Consider the following 23,698-nt stretch of genomic DNA (forward strand, 5'->3'; position numbering starts at 1 on the left):
TAACGCTTCATTTTTTGCTTTCCTTATCATATCATGCGATTATACAGTGGTTGGTAGGATCAAAGCTAAAACTGGTGGTGGTGGTCAGATTTGATAACAAGCTGTTTTGATTTTAAGAACATCATTATTTGTGCATGTTTAAATACTGTAGGCTATGTCACATTTTCCCCCCCAATTACTTTTTCCAGGATTAAACAATTATTTTGAAATGAAACTCCTGACATTGAATAGGCCCACATGTTTGCAGTTGTTCTTGACAACTAACAACATAGAATATAACAAAATGAAAGCTTATATAAGTGTTTAGTGTTTTCAAGAGAATATTACATTAATAATTATTTAAAATAAATCATACAAATAAATTCAATGTCCATTCAACGAAGTCCACATTCAATAAGGCTTATCTTACATTGTTCTTTTTGTTTTCTAGGTTAGCATCTCACTATGAGAAGTGAGTGTGACAAAGAGAAAGTGTGATAATGTCCCAATGCATTTCATGTATATACAGGTATTTCCTGTGAGTTCATCAATCTCTCACCTCACTCTGCTACTGGTGAGCCTGGATTACACTTTGGTGTCATCACTGGATACTTGTATGAACTTGTTTTTAAAAAATGATTTCAAGATGAGGCAATGTGAATGAAAACAGGGTTGCAAAACCTATTACACCACACATTTCCAAAGGTAAGCAGCATTACTGTAAGCAACATGGATCACATATTTGTCTATTATCTGACGACCTCTACTGGCCAATGAAAGAGTTGCAAACATCTGTGGTACAGAATCATATCTGAAGTGCAAACCTTTGAAAATACAATCCTTTATTCAACATATACAGTATTGCATATGAATTCCTTTACCATGGTGACAGTGATGGTACATCTAGGCCTACAGAAATGTAAAAAAATAATTTCAAAAACTGTGTCGTACAAAAATGATGTAAATTGTGTGTCATTGTTGAATAATAGATAATAATATCCCTTTTATAAAAATATTTACAATAACACCAACAGTGATACAAGATGGCAGCTTCAGTACTGCTAGAATATGTACAACTAATGTTGCTCAATGCGTCTATGTGCAGATAATAAATGCTCATTTTATATAAGTTAAATATGCTTACTGAGCATAATGTTAGCCGAGGGCTCCCTGCTCTCTTTGCTTTTCTTTGGTTTTGGTTATTATGGAAAAACCCATATGTTTAACCTGACAGTATAGCAGAGCTCTTCCTCTTAATAAGAGGGTGAGTAATTGTGCTATGCAAGATTTTCCATTGTGTCACGATGATGGGGAATTTAGACAATAGTGACTAAAGCCCTGAAGAAAATAGCATGTGAATTGTTTGGTTTCAATTATTATGCAATGCATGTGCTGATCAAATCTTTAATAAGCTGGACATAACAAAAAGAAAAATACCTTGATAAAAGGTTTTTTGTCCTAATAGTTTTCTTTTAATGGTTTGAAGCACCAGAAATCGGGCAGTTGAAAATTAGGCTATACAAAATAAAACAACCCATAGCCCTGGGTTTGAGACAGTCTAGACACTGCTGTTCAAAGTCACATGGTTTTAATGTAATTCACTGACTGTGTGAGTCATTAGCTCAGAATATGCTAATCATATGCACCTCGTACTGCTCAGAATGTGATGCAAAAACCCTTCTAGCGATTTCAAGCCTTTCCTCTCCTCCTCCATCCTGGCGCTCCTCCGGTCTAGACATCCTGCTTGAGTTTTTCAATGCTGAAGTCACTGTCTTGGTCCAGTCTGGAGAGCGTCTTCCTCACCCGCAGGGCTGTGAGGCGGGCTGCGGGGCTCTGGTACCAGCACTCCTTCATGATCTTCACAATGGCAGAGAGAATCTGGACACATAAAGATAAATGTAAAATAAGACCTGGCCACCACAGTAGAGTTTGACACGTGTCCATACTTCTGTCTAAGGACTATATGGGAGTGTGTTTTATTGAGCATATTATGCCTGTTTATGGGAACATGTGGGTGCTAGAGGTTAGAGGAGGTGATAACCCGAAGTGATAGGGTTTTCACAGCCATGAAACATATAATTGCACATGTGTGCGTGAGTCATCGTATGGCCTACCGGGTGGGAATGGAGCCTGTTGTGCAGACTTGGCCTCTGCTGATCCACACACACCACCTTCTTCATCTCCTCAAAGCTGGGATCAGAGGGCACCAGGTCATAGAAGGGAGGACGATACTCTTCCACAATCCCTAAAACAACACACAAAAAAATAAAATAAAAAATAAGACACAGCGTTCTGTTTCTTCTCCAGTTAGGCAGAAAAACAACTACCAATCTATCAAAACAATCTCGGTCGTGGGATTCAGTGGGGCAGTCCGGTGAGAAATATGCAGACTGCAATGTTAAAGATGATAAAAAAAACCCTCATTATTAATGGCATGAGTAGAAAACTGTCAACCCTCTTTAGGCCTTAAGTCCTCATACATTTTAAGAACATAAATTTCTCCTCATTGAAGGTCTGAAATAGAACACTTGAAAATTGAGATAGGTTGTAATGAGAGTTTTGTTGGAAGTTTATTTGACAAAACAAGGGGGCAGACAAAGATTACAAAATCCCTGGCGACTACACTGGGATGGAGACCTGCAAAGGCTGCTGAGCGTGGCCATGTGTGTGTGGTTGTCTGTGTGAGAACACACACACATACACACACACACGCAAAAACACAGAAAGTTATGAGTGTCTGTCTATCTGGACTAAGAACATTTGTGCACGCGGTTGTATGTGTGCTTGCATCTACAAATTGTGTGCATGGACATCTGGACTATGTACGAGTGAGTGCTGACACCAGATAAGACTGTTTATAATTACTGCAGTGCTAATCATGAGAGAGGATAGTAGAGACAGACACAGACTGGGAAAACACTGGAGTGCTGAGAGACATGGGACTTACTGCCTCTTATGTATACAATATGAGCCAGACAGTCATGACAGAGAAAACACATTTTTAGCATGATGTGTGAATGGGTAATACATCAATTTATATACGATCCATTGACATTTACATCATTTGAGTCCTATTTTCTTGCTTGGTAAAAAACAAATGTCTCTGCGAATTACCGCAAAGGCGCAACATTCTGAAAGGCTGTTTTCTCATTACCATTGACATTGGTCCTGCGGGTAATTTCCCAGAAGACCAGGCCCAGGGCCCAGATGTCAGTTTGCTTGTAAGACTCAAAGACGTCCATTCGAATAGTCTCATCCAGCACCTCCGGGGCCATGTAGCGCTTGGTCCCCACGCGAGGGTTATTGCCCACATCGAGGTAGTCATGGGACTGCGAGTGTATCACGGCCAAACCTGAGGAAAGAGCAGACACGGAGCCGAGATGCAACTTATAACTTTAACATAGCCTGCCATAAGAGAAAAACTATCAAAAAAGATGAATCATCAGAAGTTGGAAACCTTGCTTCAACACGACCCTCACCTAGATCTGCAATGCAGCACTGTCCATTCCGCTTTACCAGGATGTTTCGGCTTTTCAGGTCTCGGTGGGCCATGGCGGGCTTTTCCTGGGAGCTGACAATCTCTGTGTGGAGGTGGACCAGGCCACAGGCCACAGACAGGCACATCCTCAAGCAGCTCTCTGGCTCCAAGCTGCTGTACTGCAGGAAGTCGTAGAGTGAACCCAGCTCATGAAAGTGAGTGACGAGCCACAGCTGGGTGCTGGAATTTTTGGATGTCATGTCGGAGGCTATGAAACCTAAAAGCCAGAAGAGGAGATGTCTATTTCAATGTCTGCCTTCTGGCTGATGCTTTTTGAAATGATACTGCAACCCGTCAGGAAAGATATCACAAGAATCTGCTGTCGTACCCAGTATGTTGTCGTGTCGCAGCTGCACGGTATTGTAAATCTCAGTCTCCCTAAACCAGGACTGCTCGTCTCTGGAGGAGAAGATCTTCACAGCCACACTTTCCCCCATCCAAGTTCCCCTCCACACCTCCCCATACCTGCCTTTACCTGGAGACAAAGTGACATGATTACTCTACTGCAAAGCAATACAAACAGGGCAAAGAAGCACAGCAGTAGTGAGGACTGAAGACTGACCGACACACTCGGCGAGGGAGATTTGTCTGGCCATGGTCCTTTGGACCAGATAGGGCAGCCCCGTCCCGCTCCCCGATGTACAAAACTCATCAAATAATTCCTGTAGAAAGAGACAGAGGTAATCCATGTGTGACAACTCAAAGATCTTTTGATAACATTCTGTCCGATGTCTTTATTATTATTATCTCTTACGCCATATGTGGGGTCATCTCCATTAGGGACCTTGAGCATGGTGACATCATGGTCTTCGGCATTTCTCGGTCTGCAGCGTGCATGTGGGGAGCGCAGGAACAGCACCAGACCACACACGCCGGCAGTCACGATTACCAGCAGCACGGACACGGTGATCCACAGCTCCGGACGAGCGACTTCCGGGGGCGGTTCTCCATTTGAAAATGTATAAGCATAAGCATTAGGCACACCGACATTAGTTGAGAATGCTTCAGGACATTTAGGAGCAGCAAATTATTTTTTTAATTGATTAATTAAATTGATTAAAATGAAAATTCAGTGCATTGTCATTGCTATAGAGAGGAAAAGCCACACAGTATTACTTTTCAGACCTGACCACAAGGGGGAACCAGTTACAATTTTTAGAGGGAGGCATTTGAATCCCGTTAGTAATGTGGGATGAGCCTGACAGGACTCAATGATCCTGAAGCTCGGTATCAAACGAGCTTAAGTTTCATGGATGTTATGTCCAAATATAATAAATCAATTGCTCTGGGTACTTACTAATCTGTGGAGGTGGTGTGGCGAAGGCGTTGCACAGGTTCTTTTTGCAGCAGAAGACATAGAAGTTGGCAGAGGAGCCGGAGCACTGCTCCAGGTAGTTCTTTTGGAAGAAACAACCTTTCTCATCGTAGTCTTTCCCCAAGTAGTAGAAACAGATGTCTCCTCTGCAAGTTCCGTTCACACATGTGCCTTTTTCATTCTCGCATGTGCACAGCAGCTTCTCATCGTTTTCAGTGACTGAGGGACAAGGAAATACACAACAGACAGCGTTGGCAGAGAGGCAAGCACACTTGGACACAAAACTGGCTGCATGCATGCCTACGCACATATAAGTTCACAATGTAAGCACTCAATTAAAAAATAAGAAATCTACCAAACATGACTGATCTGGGAAATTTAAAAATAAAGGCAAGGCCGAACACACCCATATTTAAACATTAAACATACAAATATTTTAGAACCTTAGTTGTAAAGTGATGAACTATGGTGGTAAAGAGGCCTTGGCTTCTTTGAGGGGAAGTTGTAGTAGCAATAGAAAGAGATGAAGTATGTTAACTACATTTCCTGGCAGCCCCAAGACAACACTTAGATGAGCAAGGCTGAGTGGTTAACCAGGAGAGGTATTTTTGGTTTGAAAATTATAAAGAACACAGCGTGTCTGAACAGAGGTACCGGAGATTTTCTCATTGTATTCTCACATGGGCTCCCTCTGAAGCGGGACATTTTTCTAGGGACATCCCCCCACATTTCCTGTCTGCACTGTCCCTATTGAATAATGAAATAGAAATGCCCCCACCCATAAAAAAGAATAAAGTAAATACTTTACAAATACAAAGTAAAAAAAAAACCCTCACCTGCATGGATGGCAGGGATCCACAGAAATGCTCCAGCTAACACCACTGTGAGTAGAGCAGAACGTCCCATCTCTGTTTAACAGGACCAAAATAAGTAAAAAAGTTAATATGATGAAGTGAGGACAATACAATTACTGATGTCTCTTGATTGGGAACCGTCATAATGACAGACCAGTAAATTTCACTTGGCATAGCATGTAAATTGAGGTCATTCCCCAGATACCCTCACTGCTATATGAATGAAATATGCAGACTGTGACTTAAAAGTGGTGTCTATGAGGAGCCGAGCAACGTTTAAAGCCTGCTCTCACGCAGAGGAAGCAATGAGGTCAAAAACAACAGTCCGAGGGCCCTGCCTGTCTGCCTGTGTTGTAATTGCACTGGGTGGGAAAGAGGGGTCTTAGGGGAAGGAGGCTGTAACAGTACTCCAGAGTGTTTGTGTATGTGTGGCACTGTGCTACCCAGGCTCCAGGCCGTTCGACTCCTCGACTACCCTGCTTGCAGAGTAAATATTGATGGCTGTGCTTCCTGCCATTGAGTGGCCCCACCCGGCTGGCTGGCGAGACTCAGGTCTGCTCATTGTTTAAGGCTGAGCTGCAGAGGGTCACGGAGGCAGGAGGGTCGTCATACACTCTAGTCTGTAACTTGACACCCAGGTAAGCTTAGACACATTAGATTTAATTAGAATACTAGTTAAAAGTGACTAAGTGCAGTTTAGTTTTTTCCGTAAATGAGTAAAATCATTTTCTAAGCGCAAAACTATCAAAAATATCAACTGTGCAGATTCCATGTTGTTTATTTTTTTGCTTTGCACTGTATGCTGTTAAATATGAAGCAGGCCTAAATGACTTTACTTGTTTCAGAATCTTGTTTTATTTTGATCTCATTGCACACATTATAGATTCTGTTCTTTTTGATTGCTCTTTGTAATCCTGCTGGTGTCCCCAAGGAATTGTATAATCTAGGAAAATTGTGATTCAACAACCTTGGGGTCATTTAACGTTTTTCTTCGCCATCATTTTCTGTGAAGGTACATTATATCAATTCATGTGATGACAATTCGTGTTCTACATTCGACCCAACTGTTTAACGGTGGGCAGCCACAACACAGCCCGCAGGCCCACTCCAGTTCCGAGGCTGATGTCTTCAACAAAAGCAATGGCAGCAGTATTTCTATCACCTAACAAGCATGACTAACAAAATGCAGCTGTTGGAGAGGTGGTCAGAGTTAGGGGCCATTCAGACAGCTAAGGCACCATTTTCTATTATCAGGCCTATTGGTAACTTCTTTCATTATCAGAGAGCAGGTAGAAAATGTTCAAACAACAACCAGAGGTCAGTTCTGAAATGATATTAAATCTTGAATAGGTGTCACCGGCTGGACTGAGACGGGTGTCGTTCGGGAGGCAGGCAAGTGTGGATTCAGAAAAATGAGACAGTTGCCACAGAGGTCGTCTGAAGTTCAAAGATGGATGTAACATAGTTCAATGTCAATGCACAGCACCGAAATTTTACAGGTCTAGTCTTGTCTCAAAACTAGGCAACATAAGGTTATACATACAAGGTTTTGGCTGCATTGGCGCAAAGACCTAGGTCACAGTAGTCCGCCTAGTTTTCAGTGGAAGAAAATCAACCAGAGCCTTAAAGCTTGATGCAAGGAATACACCAGAACATGAGCTTGGTTGCCCCATCAAGTTCAAGGCAACGCAGTTGTTCATCGTTCTCTCATCGCTAAAGTCATTGCTCTGTGGTAAAACAGATAAATGGAATGAATAACACTCATGTTGTCTAGTTTTTTTGGAGCCGGGTATACAATTTCCTCTATAAGTTTCAAAATTAAAACTTAATTTATAAATCTATTCAAAAACAAAACAAAAGAAAAACCCTTGAATTATAAATGGCCAATAATTGAATCGTAAACTAGTGATTTTCACTTCCTTTACTTAGAGGAAAGAAATGGCGTAGACTACTTGATCGAAAACTCTGGCTCGGGTACAATGTTGAGTACTAACTTGGCTCTTCTCATTACACTTAATAAAACATTTATGTATTCACAAAAGTTTACAGCATAATAATTTATGTTACCTTTACAGAGTCTTTCTTTTTCGGTGATCTGTGACAGGCTGAGTGGAAGTATGCTCTCTGAAATAGCTCGCTACGAGTAACAGCAGCGCATGTTTAACCACCAAGTATTCTTATAAATCAGATCTGACATCTCTCACAGCAACAAAAACCTGAACTGTGCACAACTGGCAGCAGAACTTGCACCTGTAAGCAAAATCTACGGATATCCTCCTTTAAGTGTGATGCATCTAGCTGGACATATTTAAATACAGACGGCAGTTGGCCATCACATCATCACTTCAATAAGTCCTGTCAAAGGTTACTGAGGAGAAGTGCAGCTGCTTGATATGTCGATTTGTATATTAACTGATTTGAACCTATTTTTTTGCTATTCAACTTGTTTTATTTAATGCATTGAATGCAAGAAAGTACGAGGCTGTCTTGACGACGAAAATATGCTCAGAATAGAGTTTCCCGTGTTTATCAAAGTCTCAAATCAAATGTGAAATCCCTGCTGAATGAAGTTATTTCAAATCTACAAATCTACATCTGTGCATTTATGTTGTGGGGCTCCACAGCTCAACCGATGAGAAGCTCGCTGAAACCACAAGCCATATTTTAGCAAAGAGCAAAGAGCACTTCCTGTATCACACTGACTACATGTCAGTGCGGTTGATCTGCGGCTCCAGTGGAAGAAAAAGCATAAACACAACTCCACCCACAGAAAGAACTCATTCCCCATGGAGGAGAGCAACTGTGTGTCCTTTCTGGAGCAATCATTTTATCATCCACAGGGTCCTGACATCGGAGAGAGCAAGTAATCACATCCTCCATCGCGGCAGCCTGGCTTAAGACTCCAGCTCACTTCCTCTCTCGGCTCTCTCCTGTTTGTCTCTTTTCTGTCCAACGCTAAGCCCGCACGACAAGGGGAAAGGGTCCATTGTCATCTCTTCCTCTCATCTACGGAGCGTTGACTCTGGGAGGGAAATCTCTCATTCCATCTGGATGTGGTCACATTGGCGGATGGTGGGGGCACCCAAGAAAAAGCTCTGTCTCGTCTCATAACTTTAAGCGGTGTTACTGTTAATGTCACGTGGCTTAAATGACACTTTACTGACAGCAGTTGAATGTGTATGTGCTGTGTTTTCAGTGTTTTTTCAGTGAGTGTGACTGACTGCTAGTTACAGCGACAGACTGATTGTATCTTCATTCTGCAGACAACACTGGGCTTGGCATGCTTTATGACTCAGTTGCCGTCTGCATGCTCTCATAGAAATACTCCTGGGGAAGACTCAAATACCTCAGATGTACTGTGCAAACACAGGAAGGAGAGGTTTAGAAAAAAGAGTTTAGACGCATGGAGGTTTGGGTATGAGTATATGAGCGACTCGCATCTGATGTCATGGAGCAAAAAAAAAAAACAGCGACGTGGAAAGAGCCCATGTGACTCTTCCATCATGACCCCCAGTCAGAAAGGGTTGTGCACCTTTCAGAAGGTATGAACGTTTCACCCCAGCATGGTTTTCTAAGAAGGATTCTCCCCCAGCCCCCACACAAACACACACATATTACAGGAAGTACAAATGCAAAAGTAATGTGAAATACTCACATAGAAGAATAAATCCGACATGAAGAATCTTGTGCACAGTGCAGCAGAGTTATCAGCAAATGGCCCCTGACGGCGTTATATTACCATGTTATTCATTGTTTGTTTTTTTTAGCTGATGCAATTAACGTTTAAGTGAAACTTCAATATTGACGGCGGTTGAGGAGGAGCTTTTTTTCCAACTAGCTGAAATACGTTTTGGGGGGGTCTTAATCTGTGGAATTTCATATTAATAGTATGGTCACATTGTTGAGTCTATGTCAAATCTTTATCTGTAAGGTAATTTCGAAATAAAGCCAGGCTGATGCAGATTTTTTTGTAGGCTAATACCAACATTAATATTTGGACGTTATACAATATAATAATGATTTAGTGTGGCTGCATATAGATGATAATAACAGAAAGAATGAGGAGTGGGACATGGAAACAAATGATGATCACAAGAACAAATAGTGGGCTTAATAAAACCCCTGTTAACGGTGTCCCTGGGTCAGGGGGTCAGGTATGGACCCCCCCCTTGACACCTGTTGGGTCCCACCTGGGAACACGTGGAGTTCAGTGCGAGCAGGTCAAAGGTGACGGAGTTCAGAACGACCAGTGCACCACATTACCTGTTGTCCGCCCGCCGCTCTCAGCCGATCAGATGCGAACGCAGCCGCACGTCTCCCATAGCACGGTCGGTCCCCAGGGGCCCTCCTCCTCCGGCGAGACTCAGATGATCAGAAGAAGAGGAAGAAGAAGAGGAAGAAGAAGAAGAGGAAGAGGACGAAGAGGAAGAAGAGGAAGAAGAAGAGGAAGAAGAAGAAGAAGAGGAAGAAGAAGAAGAGGAAGAAGAGGACGAAGAGGAAGATGAAGAAGAAGAGGAAGAAGAAGAAGAAGAAGAAGAGGAAGATGAAGAAGAAGAGGAAGAAGAAGAAGAAGAAGAGGAAGAGGACGAAGAGGAAGAAGAAGAAGAAGAAGAAGAAGAAGAGGAAGAAGAAGAAGAAGAAGAGGCAGAAGAAGAAGAAGAGGAAGAAGAAGAAGAAGAAGAAGAAGAGGCAGAAGAAGAAGAAGAGGACGAAGCAGTTCCAGACGCAGCCGACTCTTCTGGCCGAGGCGCGTCGCGGCGGCAGACGTTGTCGATCCAGAAGCCGCAGCTCAGCCTCACATCCGAACGAACCACCGAGTGTCTGAGTCGTTTGCTGCTGCTCTTCCTCTTTGCTCGGGGATCGAAGGGAGAGTCCTGGCAGACAGGCCGCGGACAGGCGAGGAGCCGGAGGAAGGGACCAGGCAGCGGGCACCTTCAGTCCGTGGCTCCTGTCATCTGGTCGAGGCTCCCGGGGACCAGCTCCGTTCAGAGGAGCAGGTCGTGCGTCGTTGTCCGATTACAGATCTAACAGTGTTAGATAAGAGTGGTCAGTGTCGGCCCACCCCGTATTGTCCCGCACAGGCTGCTCGCTCTGGAATGTGTTCTCATAGCGGTTTTCCTGTTTCTTGCAAAACCTCTCATTTTCCCTTTTCCCCTGTGGACCGGAGTCTGCACTGCACCGACAGGAATGTGCTTCAAAGACCCCCCCCCCCCCCCCCCATGACACAATAACATTTCTTTGGCTAAAAGACTCTCAGTTATTAAACTATAATAAGATAAGATAAGATATACCTTTATTCGTCCCACAATGGGGGGTAAATAGGGTATGTACAATATATATATACATATATATAATATATATATAAAAAAAACATATAAATACTATATGCAGAGCAGTAGCAATAGTTACACGGGGAGAATAAATATTGCAGTTTGTTATTGCACTTTAAGTGTACCAGTGAATTATTTTGACAGTGGTTGAGTCCTGTGTGTGTGTGTGTGTGTGTATGTGTTCTACTGAGAGCAGGTTTTATCACATTTTTATGAGGCCAGAGAGGTCAATGGAGCCTTTGTCATGCGTTCAACAACAACAAAAAATCCAAAAGCTGGACCTGCCACAACTGAACCAAATTCTGAACATTGACATATGAGACACTTTGAAGTTGATATGGCCAACTTCAGTTGCTTATGTTCATATCCAACAGCAACATTATCAATCATTTGGGCTCTTGTCTTTGGTGAATGTAGGTCAAATGATCAGTATTTTAGCTCTGCTTTTGGTCTCAACCAACTAATGAAAGACATTTTCTCTTTGTTTCCACTGTTGAACAGTTAGAAACTCACCGTGTCAGTCAGCTGAGTAGGTATAGTTTTCTTTTTTTGGGGAGTTTTTTCTCAGTGAACATCTGTCTGCTGTGGCCAAATACAATGCTGGTAGAATGGTGAGAGCCAATCTAAAACCGTAAAGATGGACATCCAGCAAAGCTCCGTAAGGTTACGGCAGTCAAAGCGCATGCGAGTGTCATGCGCTTTGACGTAGATGCCAGAGAAGCTCAGCTGCAAACACTTCATTCAGCAGAGCCTGAGAGAGATGTCTTCATGTCTGTAATATAAATTACCCTCCTTGTTCTCAGGCTCTGTAATCTCTCCATTTTTTTGGCTGACGGCTGCAGACACAGCTGGGAGCTCTCACGTCAGCTGTCATGTAGAAAAACAGAGCAAATTGTTGTTCATTTTTATAACCAGCACTTATTTCTCTTTTCCTGCTAATCTCTGTGATTCAGAGATTCAGTCACTACACCCCTGAGGTTTTTCTAAAAAGCCTCTATTTGTTGTCTAATCTACTAAAGTCGAGGAAATGTGATATTGCCTCAACAGACATGTTTTCAAATGCAAATTCCTGATAAGTAGAAGACCAGTTTTACATTTCTTCCACTTTATGCTTTGAATAGTCACTATCTCAGTAGAAGACGGCGTGCAGCACATAAGTCAAAATGTAACGTTGACTTACCTCAATCGGATCCAGTCTGTCTTATAAAGATTTCTGTTTGAGTTTTCACAGACCCGGTTAAAGTCAAATGTGTTGCTCCATTGAGGTCCGAAGCCACATTTGTTTTAGAGCTGGCCAAGTTCCCCCTCTGTGAAGAGGAATTGAGCCACAAACCTGAAAAATAGAGTTAGTATTTTTAAGTTTCACATGCCCAGATGAACAAAATTTGCTTCCCTTTTTTGTGCATGGGTTCCACCTCTTTGCTTTTGCTGAAGGCACAAAAAATGAAATTGATTGCATCTATGAAATGTTCTTGAACACATCAAAGTAGCCAATTTTTCTTTACCACCCATTAAAGCTGATACAATATTGTACATTTGATTGAAAGATTACTGAAAAGCGTTCAAAATCCATCACATGCCACTCTAGAGAGCACATTACACACTTCATTGATAAGATCAACGTTTATTGTAAAATAATTATAAAGGTTATACGTCTGACGAGGCTCATTAGTCACATGCATGCTAGTTAAGGAAATATAAGTTACATTTCTCGTGTGACAATATTCAATTTGCATCTCATTAAATTCAAATTTTGTGCAAAATCTTGTGAGTTGTGCAAGAGAAGTGTTGAGGGGATAACTTTATCCTGTCCTCTTTTCATTACTGTACATGATACATTTATTGTGAAAAGTAACCACACTAAACACTGATATACAGTGTTGTGGCACCTACAGGTAGAAAAAGAGACAATCTCATGCAGATGTCAGTAATTTTATTCCAAGCTTGTAAACAAACATATTTTCATCTCTCTCACACTTCATAAAGACGTAGACGACCTGAGCTTTCCATTCGCTTACTTTCACTTGACAATAACCCCAGAAACCATCCTTTACTTTTTCATAAGAATAGCATCTAAGTCACATTACTTATCCTTTAAATAACACATTTAAATATACGGATGGATGTTTTTTTTAATTTTCAACTGTTACCAGGTTGAGATATAAAGATAATATTTAGTTTTCTTGCTTATACGATGTATAATGCCCAACATATTATTAACAGAAGATTTCCTGAGATGTGCAAATGATTTTTTGCTGTGCATACTGTAGGTAACTCGGTAGATGTGAGGTCTGCTATCGAACACTGTACATGAAGCACTAACACACTGAGGACTCACAATCACACAAAAGGTTGGCTCAGTTTCTTTTTCCTGTTTCTTCATTGTTAACATCTTTCACATGCCACAATCAAACAGTTTGTTATAGAGCTTCAAAAACACATTAAGACTTCTGGTAGATGCTACAGGTTGTATATAGTGTAGACTGGATAGCACTTGAGAGGCTAAAGAAGTGTTTAAAAAATGGTGATTTATAAAATTGACATGGGTATTATAACTCTCTGCCCCAGTGAAACAAATTTGTAAAATCGCAACTTTAATTTTTCCCACGGTAGAGGTGTTCAAGGTCTGCAGGAAATGTGCTCACAAGCATATTGTCGATTTGTCTTTTGATCAAAACGGAACATCGAGCTACACAGCTACGATTCACTTCCTGTTTCTGAATCTTTGCTGTACTGTTTGAAGTATCAAACCCCGCTGAATAAAGTCATCTCACAGATGCTGCATGTGACTTAACATGAAGAGTAGATCCACTTTATAGATGTAAAAATATACTTTTAGCTGAAGTCAAACATCTTCAAACTGCAAGCAAATGGAAGTGGACCAGCTTACATTCTTGGGTCAAGAGGGCATGTTTTGGTGAAATTGTTAGACACTTGATTGGAGATCTCAAATGTGGACTAAAAATAATACTGTAGTCACAAACATGACTTTACTATTAATTTAGATCATGATCAGCAAATCAAAACAAAATGTATTGTTGGTGCTGGATGGATGGTAACATCTACACAATGCTTTGGTCGACATTACTCCCATTCCCAGAGAGGGAAAAATAAGAGAAAAAGGAAAAAGATATGTTGGGTCCTGATGAAAAATAAAAAAGCAGCCATAAAAGAAGAACCCTTTGAGCATTTGCTGTAAAGGGAAAAAAAGCACAGTTTCTCTGTGTTTAGCCTTGTACACAGACCACGATTATGACAAAATTAATTTGCTGAAGGCCTTTGCTCACACAGTATATGAACAGTATTTGGTTATCTTGCATAAACACAATTATGGCACGCTATTTGGAAAATGTTAACAATACACAGATTGACAAAGTCCTCACAAATGTCCATCCATTCTTCCATCATCTACAGAGACAAACAACCATTCACTCTCACATCGATGGTCAATTAGAGTCTCCAATGAACCTAACCCCATTCTGCATGTCTTTGGACTAGGAGGAAGCCGGAGAATCTGGAGAGAACCCACGCATACACGGGGAGGACATTCAAACTCCACACTGAACGGCCCTGGTTGGTTGGAACCGGGATTCGGACCCAGAACCTTCTTGCTGTGAGGCGAATGTGCTAACCACTACACCACCGTATAGCCCCTCACAAATGTATGTTTTCAAAAATAAAATCATGAAATGCAGGTTTCTGCAACAAGTATAATGTCACATGTTACTTTGTCTATCCATCAACCAGAGGCTGGAATAAGGAATATTCACATATCCCTTTTTTAGCTTTCCAAATATTGTTAAAATTGCATCACATCAAATTCAAGTTGCTCCATTTTTTCTCCTGTTCATCTGAAGTCAAAGTATAAATCCATCAGTGGATTTTAATTGTCAATAGTGCACGGCCAAAGTAGTTTTTCCCCCCCCATGTTACATCTGGCTTTATAGTCACTGTACTCATCTCTCACATGTGAAATGATCATAAAAAATGTATCTATGGAAAATGTAATGCTGCCTTATTTTTGACTTGCTGAATGTTTGGACCCCTTAGACTTATTAGCTTGCTCTTTTTCCTTTTCCTGTTGTCTCTTCTCTCTCTTTTTCTCTTCCTTTGCTTCCTTGTACTTCCACACAGGAGGCTCCAGGTAGCCCTTCTGTCTTTTATTCTTTTTCTCTTTCTTCGGAGTGGGCTCCCCAGATTTTGTCACTTCAATCTTAGGAATACAGCCCGAGGGGAAGATGCTGTTCCTGTGTGCCATGCTGAGGGGAATGAAGCTTCTCATGCCACCTGATGGCATGATCTCCCTGCAGTCTGAGTCCTGGCAGCAGGAGGTCAGAGATACGGAGGTGGCTGACTCAGAAGTGGGAGAGGCTGAGGTGATGGAGCCATTACTGTGCGATACCGTGCTCTCCTCCAGGTCCTTGCTGCTGTGCTTTTCAAGCAGTTCAGTAACGGCAAACCGTCGCTTGCCAATCTCTGGTGGGCTGGTGGGACAGAGAGGACGGCAGCCAGTGGATATCAGAGGGCTGTGGATGCCTGTGGTCATTCGCACCATGTGGTCCATGACCCCATTGTCTTGTGGGTCGTAATGGAAGCTGAAAGTGAGACTGTCTTTTATACACTGCCTCAGTTTCTGACCTTCTGTTTTCGGGGCGGTGGCCTTTGCCACCAGTTGCTTCAGATCAGGCCATTCAGGAATGTAGCTTTCACAGAACTGCTCAGCAATAGGATGAGCCTGCAGGCGGCGTAGTCTGTTCAGAGTTTCAAACCTTCCTGTCCTAAGGACCCAATCCCTCAGTCCTCTCCCTTGGACCAGGTCCATTGCATTGGCATCAGCTCCTGTACATGATAAGGGTATAAAGAAAGTTATTCTTGGATGATGAGCGTCCCGAGGAAATCAATTGCTCCCTAAACAGTAAAATTACCCCACCATGTGGTTGGTTTTGGAGCACAAATCATTGAGTTGATTTGTAATATGACACTGCCAGAAACAAATCAGGCCATTCACAACATTGTGAAGGATATAGGAAAAAAATATCCGTTAGTTAAAAATCTTATTACATCAGATCATAGTCCTGCATAGTTGCTCTATTGCTAAATGGTTGTTATAGCTCAGTTTGACCTGCTTTTGGATGAATACAAAGAGGTAATGGTGTGGTTTGGTATTCCAGCTAACTTTAACCCCCTGAACTTTGGATGGCATCTTCTCAAAGATGGGGGGGGGGGGGGGGGGGGACGACGACAGATTGAGAGTGACCGTAGTTTGTGAAGAGGGATGTGTGATCACATGTTGTATCATGACAGACACTTTTGGTGGAAACAGGGCTTATACACTGTAAAATAATTTGTGTCGTGTCCTGAGTTCCCTACAATGACATCCGAAGTAGTGAATATACTCAAAAAAACGACAAAAAAAATTTGTGTTTGTACCTTTTCCATTTCCTGTCATGAGTTAGATACACTGTATGTTGTCCATAGCACCCATATTTTTGCCATCTACAGGTTCATAATTTTAAGTTGGGGGGGGGGCCTTGTTTTTTTGATTGGTCAATTACTTAAAGTGTGTGTTGGAAAATCAAGCCCCTCAACGAGGGGCTTCACACACTCCAGACCCGTTGACCACATACATTTTTAAAAGGAAGTATATGGGTTCTTCTGTACCAATTTGAATCAAATTAGCCAGTAGGTGGGCACGTTACATGCTGTACAGAGAGAAAGCCAGGAATACAAATGAGGCGTTTCAGGCTCTTCAGGAGCAGTGTTTTCTGTTGGAGAAAGGGACTCCCTTTGCTGGACTTTGTCTTTATATCTTAGGGGGGATCTTTCTGATGCACAAAAAAAAAATAAAACTACATGAGAAACTAAATAAACAAAAAAAGCACAAAAAGCATATAAGTGCACCTTTAGTTTTGTCATGTGCCATAAACCTACCATGCATTAGCAGGGCAGACACACAGTCCTCTCTGCCCTGCAGGCCTGCCTTGATGAGCGCAGTGAAGCCACGGGGATCCCTGACCTCAGTGTCCACGCCAGAGTAGTAGTTCAGGATGTAGTTCAGAATGGTGATGAAGCCTGGGTTGAAAATAATTCAAAAAAAATTATGTTGATGGGTGTCAAGGCCAGAAGTTGAGTTTATGTGCTATACAGTAAGACTTCAAACATACCCGCCTGGGCAGCAATCATGAGGGCAGTATTGCCATCCCTGTCTTGGTGGTTAATGTCTATTAATGGACACGTATGCAGCATTGTGACAATATCGACGTAACCCTTAGCCACAGCCAACGTCAGTCCAGTCTGATGGGGAACAAGGTAGAAATAAAGTGACCTTTATTAAACTTTAGGTTTACCCATGAGAATATGTTGTGTCATAGTCTCTCCTTCTCACCCTGCCATTGATGTCCAGCTCCATGGCCTCTTCTTTTGTGACTCCTCTCTCCAGGATCCTGCGCAGGGACGCTGGGTCATTCCTGGCACAGGCCTCGTACAGCTTTTTCGCTGGCTCTGTATGATTTTCATCCCTTTCATATTCGGGAAGCACTGAGTCGTCAGAAAGCACACTCCACGAGTCAGAATCATCCAGGAGGATCTCCGAGTCGTGCGATGGGCCTGCGCCCAGGTGGGGGTCGTCGTTTGCAGTGGACATTGGACCCCGCACTCTTCCTGTCATCATTCCTGGGTGTCAGGTCTGTCGTGCACTGCCCACATCTTGAATAGACAAATATCAAGTGCTCTTATCATGGACACAAAATGACACATTTTAATTTTCTTGATTTTCTTTCCACACATTTTTCAATTTAGATAGCTGCGAAATTTGCTACAGTGGTGGGAGAAGTGCCTTTACAGACACTAAACAAATGATATGATACACATCGTGTTCCCTTTTTGAAAATATGTGTTCATCCTAATGTGAAATGTGTTGGGGACTGTGAAGATATTTGTGCATAAAAGACATCGATGAGGTTAACAACCAAACCCAGGCATCCTCTAAAGTTAGCTTGTTAAATAAATCTGTTGACCTGAGAGGGGCTTGTCTACAAGGCATGTTCTACAAGGCCTAAAGTGGATGAGGAGTTTTGTCTCTACCGTTGATCCGTAAGTCCATGATTTACAAGATTGTTCTGTTGCCTGTATAAAATGCTGTTCACCAGTGTTTGTACACTGGCTCAGCCCTTAATGGAATAGAGGTGGAGAGGTGAATCAATGCAGAATGAGGTAGGAGGAGGTCACTGGGTTGTGAAAGGCCATGGACAGTGACAGCATCATGGTTTCTTAAACGTGTCACACTGTGCTCTGCACTTCAAGTACACGGAGGTAAGCAGTGGTTCACAATTTGTGTTTGTCTATGTGTATCTATGTATTTATGTAAACAACAACCCGTACAAAAAAAGAAAGAACTCACATACACTCACACATATTTTTGTGATTTGTCTGTGTGGAATATACTTTGAAACCGTTGAAACCAGCTCACACCTAGAACGGGATGGACTTAGTAAATATTTTGAAGGCGCTGCAGATGAGAGTGAGAAAGAACTGGATTGGTTAAATATGCTCCTGTGCATCAGTGGATGAATTAACACTGGAAAACTCTTTCCAATGAGGCATTGAAGGTTTAATTTCTGCACACACCATTAAACCAAATGCACACAAGGCACAAATTCACACAGATAATTGTTTGCTCAGAATGAGCTTTGCACCTGTTGACAATTATAAGTTAATGCTAAGTTATTAGGAGTAATAGCATTGTTTGGATAAGCTCTCAGTAAATGCCAGATAGAACTGCTCAAGTCCTTTAATCCCAGGCACATATGTTTCTGTTTCGTTATTATTGTGTCACGCAGAAAAAAAATTTTTGATCACAAACATTTTCTCTCTTCTTCTTCCTTCTGCACAAACATGGAACGCTCCGACTTTTACTCTGCCGCGGTGGCCTCACTAGAAGTGCTGAGCAACATCCTACAATCCAGTCAAGTGTCTTCCTGCGAATCTTGTCTCTGTTGCGTCTCTAAACTGTGGAGAGAAGATGTAAAAGAAATATATCCATTTGTGCCGAAGTAAAAAAGAACAAATAGTAATAGTCAAAAGTCTCACCCTAAAACAATCCAGAGATTGTTGGTCCTCTTCTCTTTATTTTTCCTCTCTCTTTTTGAAATTGCTCTTGGTGGTTAAACCATCCTCTTATATTTGACTTCCACCCTTCCTGTTGGCTCTTGTTAGAAACTGGTTAAGTTTATGTTTCCCAAACTGCCTCCAGCTCCTGCCTTCCCCCTCCCTCCATCTCTCCTACTGGCCAGTAAGGCTGCCTCCTCAGCCAGCAATCCATCCAGGTCCCAACATAGACTCCGTCGTCCTAAGTCAGGCAACATGCTCTCTCCCTCTCATCCTGATTACAGAAGATTTAGGGATTAAGAGAAAGAAACAGACAGCAGCCTACCTTGCTCCCCTTACAGTCTGTTGAGTTAGTCTGCTCTCTCTTTCTCCTCTTTCTCACTTGTCTCCACAGCTCTTTCAGAATCTGTCCATCCACAGCTCTCTGCTGCCCGTCTGTTGTGTCAGAACAAACCTCCATAACTGTCTGTGCCGAGGCTGAATCATGGAAGTTATGGCTCCCAAATCTGCTCTGCTGCTGAGGACCCCCCTGTGTGGCGGGAGACAGCGCCCTGAGTCTGTTTCCCATGGAAATCCATTTGCCTGGACAACATTCTAACTAAGCCGGGGGGGGGGCGGCCTTGGTAGTAATTATTCCCATGACAGGGATGACACAGACATGTTCGAACACAAGGCGTGCACAACACCCACAAAGACACTGAAAAATTGGAGGAAGCAACTGATCAGCATGTTCATATGATAAACATCGTTGATTTGTGAAGTTTTTCCACTGCTATATTCCAGTTTTAAAAAACCTGCATGTCACATCGTTGTGACTGTAACCATAGCCTTTTTGTTCGAGGGCAGAATCCCATATGTGAACAGGAGCAGGAGTATCGTGTCAACAGGTTTATTCATAGCATCAGGGACTCAACCACGTGGTATCAAAAGGTGCATGTAAACAGATTAACCCTCATATTGAATTGGAGTAAGGCCAACCTGTGACTTTGTGCATGTGAATATAGCTGGGGTTATGCAACAGCTCCTCTCTGTTGGAGAAATGTAGACTGCCCCCTTCTGAGACAACTGGGACTTGCCTGGATGTGAGGCCAGGTTATGTGTTGCAGCTGAGCAAGATATTCAGGGTGCTCACATTTCAAATAGTCACAACATTATTCCTCACTTTAGCTTACACCTGCTGTCTACATCGCCTCCAAATATGTTTACAAATGTATAACAAGGCTCATCTTGTTTGCACAGAACTCATGTCTCCACCGTACACGAGCGTCGTGGTAAATTCATAACACTGTCAGTCTGTCACTTCACAGCCCCGTCTTGGCTGAGAAATTGGTCTAACCTTCAAAAGCACTTTTTGAAAATTATGGTTGCTGATCTGTGTGAAGAGCTAACCAGAGATGTCAGTGATAGTGGCAAGAACAGGCTAAAACAGAATCCCACTAGATCCCATCAATTCTTTATTAGAACCATCAGATTGGACATAGAGCATCACTCTAACCCGGCCTATTGCTCAAAAGGTGCTACAGTATGTTTAGACACAAGAGCCTGAGGTGGGTCTTGACCCGTTATTGATGTGAAACACAGGAAGAGGGGAAAAGATGTATCACATGTGAATCCAAATCAATAATGAAGTGCATAGGAAAGAGAAGTCCCACCCCTCTGTGTGTGCGTTTGTAAACTGTCTTTATCCTATGAGTGACACAAGAGGACACAAGAATGACCTGATCTGTTGAACCAGATGAGGGCAGCATAGCACACAGCACACACTTCGACATGAGGTTTTTTTTTGTTCCAGAGCACAAAGCCATCGATTTTTACAAATAATTATTAAAGTCATGGCGAATGCGTGAAAGAACATTTTGTTCCGATTCCCACCTCCTGATAGTTCTCACTTTCCTTATAGGGTCAGAGTTATTTTCCTCCTCTTCTGCAAATTCCTCACAGAGATACTCACTCATCGCTGCAAATGGCTGTCGGGCTTCTCCCAAGACGCCACAGTACCCACCAGAGGTCAGCGGTAGAGCAAAGGGACTTGGACAGAGGCTTGGGAAGCAAGGAACTAAGTTTAGCCAGATTAGTGACCGATTCTAAAGTCAGCCATGTGCTCAGCTAATATTAGATTGTTGGCAGTCTCTCCAGGGCCTGTCTTACCAGCACCTTCTCTTCTCAGACTCTGAGCATTTGCTATATATTTTTTTTAAATTAGTATTTATTATTCATATCATGTGGCTAAGAGACAGACTCCGTTTTCTACCTAGTAGCACCAGAAATCCTACAGGAACCAGGTGAATGAGAGGAAGCAGGGAGGAAACGGAGCTAAACTGCAAGGCAAGAAGGGGATTTCGGATGATTTGGGGAAAGTTGTCACAATGGGAAGTGGAAGTTTGTGGTGTTTTTCTATTTACACAAGGTTGCGTGAATAAGACATACAGTGTACTCAGGAGAATTGTTCAGTGCCAGTCTCATGGGGCATAGAAATGTGAGCTTATTATAATATTTCAATCTCTTTGCTTTGTTGTACGTGTATATTGATATCATTTCACTTTTTTTTTTTTTTAGATAAAGCACATTTGAATTGTCATAACAGAGGTTTATCTTGTAGATTTATTTACCTTAAATCTAATGGATTCAAGTATTTCGGTTAAAAAGTCCTTTCACCTGTTCAGCCATAGGGACAACCCAGTTGATACCAACAGTTATAGAATGTTTGCATTATTTAACATCAGTAAAAAAAAGTGGCAATCTGAAAAGTATTCTCATGAAGAAAATCATCACTTTGAGTAGACACAGATTTGGCAGTGAGGAGAAGTGGGATTGCTTGTCTGACAGCAAGTGGAAATGCTAAGTGGAAGGATGATGGAGTTTGCAAACTTTCCATTGGTCTTGAGCTGTCAAGACCTATGCAACTTGGGCATATACAGTATATATACATGCCTAAGTGGTTATGTGCCAATTTACTTTATTATCAAGTCATCACAGGCTGGTTGGCTCCTCTTTCGGCAGCCCTGGTTTGAATAAAGTGATTCTGATGTCCACAGTCAGTCTTGACCTTGTGCTAATGGGTGGTGTTAGTGATGTGGAAACTTTTTATGAACACCAAGTAGTTGTTGAAAGCAATCGTAGCTCCTCTCAAGTCCAAGCCTAGTGTCAGGGAACTGAGGAATCTTTTAGTCTGCATGGCTCAAGGAAAAATTCAAAAGCCAAGAAGAGAAATTTGAAAGGGATTCAGGGCTTTGGTGCAACAAAGTAACAGTTTCAACGGAGTCACATTAAATTCAGTTGTTGGGCCCAATCCTCCTGTGGTATGTAATATTCTTCGGTGGTTTTGAAATGCAAATGGAGTTGTGTTCTTATAGAAGCTGTTAATGTACTTACTTTTAACCTAAAATGTGTTCACTTCTAAACATGCAGTGTCCAGCCACTTTGGATTCAACTAAAACTGACTGTCACCAAACTTAAATTTATATCAAAACTATTAAACCAGCATGTTTTTTCCCCCCAGGGATTCAGTCATTTACAAACAATGTCACTGACAAGAGAGTTTGAAACTGCATAACCCAATACTGTTTATACGCCCAACAAAAGTGTCTTCAGAGCATGCAAACCGCACAGAATACATACAGGAGAGGAGGAGTTATCAATAACCAGGTAAGACAGCTGAGGTGATTAGAACACAACACTTTATTTGTAATGAAAAAAACTTTATGAATTAGACATCCTTCTTGGCTTTTGATTTTTGAAGACAACAAGCAGAAGAATAGTATATGAGATGGCACTGTGGTGTCACACATGCTATTAAAGTATTGTTATGAAATGGCTGTGCTCAGAAACGTCAAGGAGACAGAAGCCCTGAAGAGATGCTTCAGGCCCCATTTAAACCAGAGTTTTTGTGGCAACTGTCTTGTTTTTTTTGTTTGTTTTTTAAAAAAAAAAATCAGTTTTAAAGGGTGTATTTCCTGCTTAAGGGTGACTTTGTTATGCACTTTAGACGATATTGACATCTGAATGTGCTCATGCCTCAAACAACACATGAATGTCCCCATTCTGTTTTTGCCTCATAGCTACTTGGTTTTGAAGATGACACTGATTAAATACAGATCCAAAAAAAAATTTTGCCCAAGGGAACATTTCTGGATTCATGATTGACCTAGCTTATTACTGTAGTTTTACAATCTTCTGTATCAGCCTCCTTGTTGACTATGGATGATTGATAAGATGGCAGTGGATGAGCTCCCAGTCAGGATCAGCCCGTGCTTCTCCAAATATGGTTCCTTATTATTTAAAAAAATGAAAATTGCGCTGGCCAAAATTCTAAACTCGAGGATTCAAAAGGTGGTTTACAAACGTCGAGGTGTGTCGCCACTTGGTTTTGATCAAACTGGGCTTGCCAGTGAATGAAGTGGAGGAAAGTGTGCCCATACTTTTAATTAAAACTATTACAGATATAGTTACATGGCTTGTAGCCATGTAAAGTTTCACAGACGCCAAAGTTTTCATCTTTGGCGTCTGTGAATCTGATTTGGGGAGTGAAAAAAAATAGACAATAAGATAGTGGTGGAGGCTTTGAACATTTAAACTA

The 23,698-nt window shown here is 41.9% G+C and overlaps 2 protein-coding genes across 2 annotated transcripts; both read right to left on the reverse strand.

The window, feature by feature from the left end:
• Window positions 1-804: 804 nt before the first annotated feature.
• acvrl1 (activin A receptor like type 1) lies at window positions 805-10,155 on the reverse strand. Its single transcript, XM_047331176.1, has 10 exons — window positions 9,950-10,155; window positions 5,669-5,740; window positions 4,815-5,051; window positions 4,272-4,462; window positions 4,080-4,179; window positions 3,846-3,992; window positions 3,459-3,734; window positions 3,134-3,331; window positions 2,094-2,224; window positions 805-1,857 (listed from the first exon to the last, which is right to left on the reverse strand). The coding sequence occupies exons 2-10, from the start codon at window positions 5,736-5,738 to the stop codon at window positions 1,711-1,713; spliced, it is 1,497 nt and encodes a 498-aa protein (XP_047187132.1). The 5' UTR covers window positions 5,739-5,740; window positions 9,950-10,155; the 3' UTR covers window positions 805-1,710.
• A 4,430-nt stretch (window positions 10,156-14,585) lies between these two features.
• Window positions 14,586-19,592, reverse strand: ankrd33aa (ankyrin repeat domain 33Aa). Its single transcript, XM_047331376.1, has 5 exons — window positions 18,878-19,592; window positions 17,402-17,721; window positions 17,181-17,310; window positions 16,948-17,088; window positions 14,586-15,855 (listed from the first exon to the last, which is right to left on the reverse strand). The coding sequence occupies exons 2-5, from the start codon at window positions 17,684-17,686 to the stop codon at window positions 15,032-15,034; spliced, it is 1,380 nt and encodes a 459-aa protein (XP_047187332.1). The 5' UTR covers window positions 17,687-17,721; window positions 18,878-19,592; the 3' UTR covers window positions 14,586-15,031.
• Window positions 19,593-23,698: the final 4,106 nt, after the last annotated feature.

Source organism: Scophthalmus maximus, chromosome 3 (genome assembly GCF_022379125.1).
Source record: "Scophthalmus maximus strain ysfricsl-2021 chromosome 3, ASM2237912v1, whole genome shotgun sequence".
Lineage (NCBI taxonomy): Eukaryota > Metazoa > Chordata > Actinopteri > Pleuronectiformes > Scophthalmidae > Scophthalmus > Scophthalmus maximus.